At 38.5% G+C, this 8,268-nt stretch overlaps 1 protein-coding gene across 1 annotated transcript in view; it reads right to left on the reverse strand.

Moving 5' to 3' along the window:
• Positions 1 to 8,268, reverse strand: part of RGS7 (regulator of G-protein signaling 7) — a 479,262-nt gene that overhangs the window by 384,701 nt on the left and 86,293 nt on the right. The window contains exon 2 of the mRNA XM_006868561.1: positions 4,865 to 4,879. Coding sequence (XP_006868623.1) covers positions 4,865 to 4,879 — 15 coding nt within the window. The remainder of the gene's footprint in view (positions 1 to 4,864; positions 4,880 to 8,268) is intronic.

Here is an 8,268-nt window from a genome sequence, read left to right on the forward strand (position 1 = left end):
TCGTTTTTATCTTAAAGTTTACTTTATCGGAGATTAGTATTGCCACTCTTGCTTGTTTTATTGGTGCAATTAGCTTGGTATATTTTTTCCCATCCTTTAATTTTTAGTCTGTTTTTTTCTTTGTGTGTAAGATGTGTCTCTTGCAGGCAGCATATTGAAGGGTCATGTTTTCTTATCCATTCTGCCACCCTGTGTCTCTTCACTGGTGCATTCAATCCATTGACATACAATGTAATTATCAATAGGTATGAATTAATTGCTGCCATTATGTTACTTTTTTGGTAGTGCTGCTGTTCGTTCCTTTGTTCTGCATGCCTTCTTGTGCTGAGTTTGTGTTTTTTGTGCTATTTCTTGTCAGTTTCTTCATAGTTTTCATGTTTGCTTGTTCTGCTTGGAAGTTCATTTTCACAGTAAGTTGTGAAGTATTAACTTGGGGGAGGGAGGTTACCTTATAGTTTACTAACTCTTCTCTCCATTTAAGAGAATCTATTGTATCCTGTAATCTATTGGACATCCTCACCATCTGGTTCTCTGTTGCTGCATTTATCCCTTCTTTGACATTGATATAATTTTGATCTTCAGTTGACCTCCCAGCTCCTTTGAATTTGTTTTTGTAGTCTTGTTCTGTTCTGGACTCTGCTATCTGTCGATTGAGTTCCAGGTGGTTTTGCCCCACCTGTCAATCTCTGGTTGCTGTCTGTTCTTGTTGATTTTCAGTCCAAAGAACTCCTTTTAGGATGTTTTGCGGTGCTGGATTGGTTTTGAAGAAATCTCTCAGATTCTGTTTATCCTGGAATGTTTTGATTGCACAATCGTATTTGATTAATAGTTTTGCTGGATATATAGTTTATAATATATAGTTATATATAATGTATATAATAGTTTTGGTTGGCAGTTTTATTTCTTGTAGGGTTTTATATATGTTTGCCCAATGACTTCTTGTCTGCATGGTTTCTGATTAATAGTCATACCTTAATCTGATTTGCTACCCTTTATAAGTGACACTTCTCTTCTCCCTGGCTGCTTATAGTAGTCTCTACTTGTCTTTGATTTTGGAGAGCTTGATTATGATATTTCTTGGTGACTTTCTTTTGGGGTCTATCCTTACTGGCATACATTTGAATTATTGAATGTTTATCTTCTCATCTTTCAAGATGTTAGGGAAATTTTCTTCCAGAAGCTCTTCAACTATCTCCTCTGTGGACTTCTCTGATTCTTCCTGTTCCAGAATGCCAATAATTCTTAAGTTGCTCCTCTTCATGCTATCCAGCATGAATCTTAGACTATCTTCAGATTTTTAAAAATCATTTTTTTCTGCTTGCTCTTCTATCTTAGCAGTATTGCGAGATTTGTCTTCCAGCTCGTTAGTTCTGGCTTCCATCTCTTCTGTTCTGCTCCTTTCCCCTTTCAATGTATTGTCCATTTCTGATATTTTATTATTAATCATCTGGGCCTCTTTTTGCACATTTTTAAATTGCTCCCAATGCTGTACCAATCTTATTAGTTTGTTCTTGTAGTACTTCCCTGACTTCATTGTTTTCTTCCATCCCTTTTCAGAGCATTTGAATTTGTTTCCATATCATTCTTATGAATTCTTTCTTAGGCATATACAAAACTTGCTCTTCCTCTTCTAGAAAGCCTTTGTCTCTCTCTAGCTCCTTTGTCTCAGCTACTCTTTTCAGGTTTTGGACATGTTTTGATATCTTTTGTTGTGTTTTTTTAGTCGTTTCCAATAGTTATGCAGTTTTTTAATGCTTAAGTGGATGTTTGTTGTTATGTTATTAAGCTTACTGAGTGTCTCCTGGTGGATATGATCAGAAGATAGGCTTCCCTTTTCTCATGCAATGTTTTGCAGCTGTTATTGGCTCTTGTCTCAATGGTGGAATATTATGGGGTATGCTTGTAGCTTGGCTATATGGCCAAGATTGCTGTCTCTTCTTGGGTAACATAGGGAGAAACAGCTCCCACCTCCAGGAATAATGTGTGGTCAAAGGGTCCAAAAGTAGAAGTAATATAAAAGCAGACACAAGAACTTCCACTTTGAAACAAAAATAAAATTTATGTGTGTGTGCCATAGAAGGCTCCAGTAGTGGCTTGGGGTGTCCTCTCGCTCAGGCCCCTCCCCTAGTCACTACCGTAGAGGTGCACAGATAGATATTGAGAAGTTAGTGGAAGAAAGATTGTCCACTATTTTTGTCTCTTAAGGTCACTTAAGTATCTGTGTGCACACAATGTAATTCTTGAAATAGTTGAATCTTTTTATGTTGGGGTTTTACAGATTGTTCATATGCTTTGTCTGTCAGACCAAACCTTTTTTTTTTTTTTTTTTCTTTTTCCTTTCTGGGTAGACAGGGGTTAACTGTCCCACACAAGTTAACTTTAGGGCTGGGACCCACAGGCAGAAGTCAAAAGCCAATGCAACTAAAGGATTTACCCTTGGACTGATGGAGCTTTCTCTCTTTGCCAAGAGAAATCTGTGGTCTCAATGCCGGATTCTTTTTGGGGTGTGTGTACCCACCCACCTGAAGGCATCCAGGCTGGGCAAAGAGGGCATGACAGGGAAGAGGAGGGGAAAAAAAAAATGTGTAAATTGCCTCCACATCTCCTTTCACAAATGCCACTTCCCTGCTTTTAGCACAGGTTCCCTTTGCTGGTCTGTCTGTAGTCCCGCCCTCTGACTTCCGCCCAGGTGGGATGGCCGCAGAGGGAGTCCCATGATGATAGGGCTCTTTCTCTCTATGTTGTGGGAAAGCTGTGGTCTCAATGCTGGACTTTTTTGTGGGGTGCACACCTACCCGCCTGAAGGCATCTGGGCTGGACAAAAAAGGCATGACAGGGAAGAAGAGGGAAAAAAAAACATGTAAACTGCCTCCACACCTCCTTTCACAAATGTCGCTTCCCTGCTTTTAGTGCAGGTTCCCTTTGCTGGTCTGTCTGCAGTCCTGCCCTCTGACTTCTGCCCTGGCAGGATGGCCGCAGAGGGAGCCCTGTGCGAATTTCTAAATGCAATGTTTTCCTTTATACCATGGTTTTTTCACTTGTATTTGTGGGCAACTGATACCCAGACCCTTATGATAGATCCAGAGCTCTAGTGTAGTTTCATTGAGACCTACGTCCCTGGGTTTTCAGCCCCTTACCCACGGAGCCTGCCCTACTTGACTCTGCTCTACCGCCACCAACTGGAAGTCTTCAGCATTAAATTATTAAGGTTATTAGTCTACTTTTTAACACAAGATTGAATCAACAATTATCCTCACTCTGGTTATATTAAAATGCCCATCCACAGCTGACAACAACATTGAATAAGAGCATGAAATGATTCTGTTAAGTAGATGAATAACAGTTGATAGATTATGTGGTAAATCATCTGCAAGCCAGCCATGGCTTTGGGGTTTCAAAAATTTTGTGCGAGATGAGTACCAAAACAACATAAACTTTTGGACATCGGCAAACAAACTTTGGAATGATACTCAAAGGAAGGTAAAAATTTCTTAAGGAATTAATTATTGGTGATGAGACGTGGACTCATCACTATGAGCCTGAGAGTAAACAGCAGAATATGGAATGGACACATCCTCAATCACCAACCAAGAAAAAGTTCCAAAATTAACCAACAGTTTGAAAGTTATTATAGTTCTCTGGGATTTTCAAGGACCAGTAATGGAACACTTTCAGGAAAAAGGTTAAACAATCAACAGTCCTTGTTACAGTGAAATGATCATTGAAGAACTGAAACCTAAACTGCAGAATAAACACAGAGGACTGCTATCCAAGGGCATTGTGATCTTGCATGGCAATGCATGTCCTCACACCTCTGCCGACTCTGTTGGCATTCAGTAAAAACTTCATTTTGAGACGTTAAAGCATCATCTCTGTAGTTCTGATCTTGCTCCATTGAACTTTCACCTGTTTGGTCCCCTGAAATCAGGCCTTGGAGGACGGAGATTCACCTTTGCTAAAGAAGTGAAGACAGAAGTGCATTCGTGCTCAAAACTCAGCCCAAAACATTTTTAAATAAAGGAATATGAAACTTGTTGACATGTAGATAAAGTGTATTGAAAAGCATGGAGATTTTGTTGAAAAATGATGTATTTTTCTTGTCTAAAAGTTGAGTAAAACTTCTACAGACAGAGCACAGATAATTTTTGATTCACCATTATACATGAGTATGTGCTCTGTTTTCAACAGAAAAAGAGTGACAGAGTAGAAGTGATTGAACCCTTGGTCTGATTAGTGCCAGCTATGCTACAATCCAAGGCAATAAAGAAGGCTGGCTGCCTTGTGGATTCCCTCAAATCCAGGTACATTCTGCTCTGCTGTTCAAAGTCCTTGCACTCCCAGATTATTTTTTGCTTGTAAAATTTTGAAAAAACAGTTGTTTGCTTTTGTTTGACAAGAAGCTGGTTATTTGAAAGAATTAATAAAACTGGCAGACCATTGGAAAACCTGACAAAACAAAAGAGGGAGAAGACACAAATAAGATGCATTAGAAACCACATAGGTAATGTCACAACAGAACCAAAGGAAATCAAAAGGATAGTAACAGAATACTATGAAGAGTTATACTGCAACAAATTTGAAAACTTAAAAGTGATGGATACATCTTTAGAAAAACGCGACCTACCTAAGCTAACACAGAGTAAAGCAGAAGACTTGAATAAAACCATAACAATAGAAGAAATTGATCAGGTCATCAAAAAACTCCCAACCAAAAGTCCAGGTCCAGATGGCTTCATTGGTGAGTTCTATAAGACATTCAGGGAAGAGTTGTCACCAATTCTACTCAAATTATTCCAGAATATAGAGGAGGATGGAAAACTGTCTAATATATTTTATGAAGTAAGTGTAATCCTCATACCAAAACCAGGGAAGGATATCACTAAGAAAGAAAATTATAGACCAATATCCCTCATGAACAAAGACTCAAAAATTCTCAACAAAATCCTAGCCAACAGAATCCAGCAGCACATCATAAAAATAATACATCATGACCAAGTGAGTTTTGTATCAGGGATGCAAGGATGGGTCAACACTAGAAAAACAATCAATGTAATCCACCATGTAAACAAGAAAAAAAAAATGATATCGATTGATGCAGAACAGGAATTTTACAAAATTCAACATCCATTCCTGATAAAAATATTCAACAAAGTAGGAATTGAAGGTAAATTCCTCAACATAATCAAGAGCATATATACAAAATCAACAGTCTACATTATTCTCAATGGAGGGAAACTGAAAGCTTTCCCTCTACAAACAGGAACCAGACAAGGATGCCCTTTGTAACCACTCCTGTTCAATATTGTTCTGGAGGATTTAGCCAGAAATATACTGCAAGATAGGGAAACCAAGGGCATCTGAATTGCAAAGAGGTAGCAAAACTCTCTCTATTTGTACACAATATGATCCTATATATAGACAACCCCAAAGACTCAGTAAAAAGCTACTAGACCTCATTGGAGGATTCAGCAAAGTGGCAGGGTATAAGATCAACATATAAAAATCAGCTGAATTCCTCTATACCAATAACGACAGTGCTGAAAAGGACCTTAGAAAAACAATACCATTTAAAATAGCTCCCAAAGAATGAAATATCTAGGAATAAATGTAACCAGAGAAACAAAGGACTTATACAAAGAAAACTTCAGAACACTACTACAAGAAACCAAAAGAGACTTACAAAAATGAAAGAACATACCATTTTCCTGGATAGGAAGCCTTAACATTATGAAAATGTCAATACTGCCCTAAGCAATTTACACATATAATGCAATCCCAATCTAGAGTCCAATGACATTCTTCAAAGACATGGAAAAATCAATTACAAACTTGATATGGAATAGAAAGATATCCAGGATAAGCAAAGCACTGCTTAAGAAAAGAACAAGGTGGGAAGCCTCTCACTCTCTGATTTCAAATTTTACTACATGGCTACCGTGGTCAAAACAGTCTGGTACTGGTACAAAGGAAGATACATTGATCAATGGAACAGAATCGAGAATCCAGAAATTAACCCGTCCACATATAGCCAATTGATTTCCGAGAAAGTACCTAAGTATATTGCATGAGTAGGAGATGCTCTCTTCAACAGATGGTGCTGGCAGAATTGGAAAGCGATATTCAAAAGACTGAAACAAGACCTTTACCTCACACCTTACACAAAAACCAACTCAGCATGGATTAAAGACTGAAATGTGAATCCCAGAATTACAAAGGCCATCAATGAAAAAATAGGAACAAATGTGAGAGCTCTAATAGAGGGCATACACAGACTACCAAATATTTTGAAATGTACAGAAACAAAAACAGACAAACTAGATCAATGTTTTTAAAAATTAAAAACTTATGTGTATCAAAATACTTCATCAAAAGAATAACAATGGAGCCCACAGAATGGGAAACAATCTTTTGCAATGACATATCAGACAAGGGACTAATTTCCAAAATATATAGGAACCCAAGGAGCTCTGGTAGCATAGTGGTTACAAATCGGGCTGTGAACCTCAAGGGCAGCAGTTTGAAACTACCAGCTGTTCCGAGGGAGAAAGATGAGGCTTCTGCTCCCGTAAAGATTTACAGTCTCAGAAACCCTGTTCAGGGTCGCTATGGGTTGGAACTGACTCGATGACACTTAACAACAACAACAACACTTATAGAAGAAATGGACAAATAACGCAATTAAAAAATGGGCACAGGACATGAATAGACACGTCACCAAGTAGGAAGTGTCAGCCAACAAACATATGAAGAAATGTTCATGATCACTAGCCATTTGTTGTTGTTATAAGTACCGTGGAGTTGGTCCCAACTCATAATGACTCTGCACAGGTGTCCAAGGCTGTAAATCTTTATGCGAGCAGAAAGCCTCATCTTTCTGTGGTAGTTTCGAACTGCTGACCTTGAGGTTAGCAGCCCGATTCATAACCACTATGCTACCAGAGCTCCGTCACTAGCCATTAGAGAGATACAAATCAAAACAACAATGAGATATCATCTCACACCAGCAATAACAGTAAAGATCAAAAAAGTAAAGGATAATAAATGCTGGTGGGGATGTGGAGAGACTGGGACACTCCTGCATTGTTGGTGGGACTGAAAATTGGTCCAACCTCTCTGGAAAGCAATATGGCACTTCCTCAGAAGGCTGGAAATAGAAATACTTTATGATTCAGTAATTCCTCTACTTGGTATTTATCCACAAGAAATACAAGCCATAACACCAGTAGATATATGCACACCAATGTTCGTAGCAGCACTATTTACAATAGCAAAAAGATGGAGACAGCGTAAGTGTCCATCAACTGAAGAATGGACAAACTCATATATACGCATAATGGAATATTATGCTACCTTGAAGAATAACAAAAGGAAGTGGCAAGCCACCGCAAAACATGGATGAACCTTGAGGTTATTATGTTGAGTGAAATTAGTCAGTCACAAAAAGAGAAATACTGCATGGGACCACTACTGTAAAAGACTAAGAAAATAACCCATACTAAAGGGGGGTGGGAGTTCTTTTCTGGTTACTGGGACTTAGTAGTGGTGTGATGTGAATGAGGGGATAGTGGAGCACAGGGCAGAGAATAGACACAGGATAGTTTGGGTGCTAGGGAGGGGGGCAATACAAAAGAAGAGGAAGGGGAATGATTGATTGCTTTGCTGGATAAAGGATTCTTGGTTTGCAGTTTTTTTTTTTCTTTTAGGGTTTTGTATATGTATCCCCATTGCCTTCGTGCCTGCATGGCTTGTGCTGAATAGTCAGATCTTAATCTGATTTGCTTTGCCTTTGTAAGTGTCACTTCTCTTCTCCCTGGCTGCTTTTAGGATTCTCTGCTTGTCTTTGATTTTAGATAGCTTGATTATTACATGCCTTGGTGACTTTCTTTTGCTCGTGGGATTGGAAAATGTTCCAACCACTCTGGAAAACAATATGGTGCTTCCTCAAAAGGATAGAAATAGAGATACTTTATGATTCAGCAATTCCTCTACTTGATTATTTACCCACAAGAAATATGAGCCATAATGTGAGTAGATATATGCACATCAATGTTCATAGCAGCACTATTTACAATAGCAAAAAGATGGAGACAGCCTAAGTGTCAATCTATGGAAGAATGGATAAACAAACTTTGGTATTTACACACAATGGAATATTATGCTACCCTGAGGAATAACAAAGAAGCTGAATGCCACCGCATAACATGGATGAACATTGAAGACATTACGTTGAGTGAAATCAGTCAGTCAGAAAAGAAGAAATATAGCATA

Source organism: Chrysochloris asiatica, unplaced genomic scaffold, assembly GCF_000296735.1.
Source record: "Chrysochloris asiatica unplaced genomic scaffold, ChrAsi1.0 scaffold00119, whole genome shotgun sequence".
Taxonomy (NCBI): Eukaryota; Metazoa; Chordata; class Mammalia; order Afrosoricida; family Chrysochloridae; genus Chrysochloris; species Chrysochloris asiatica.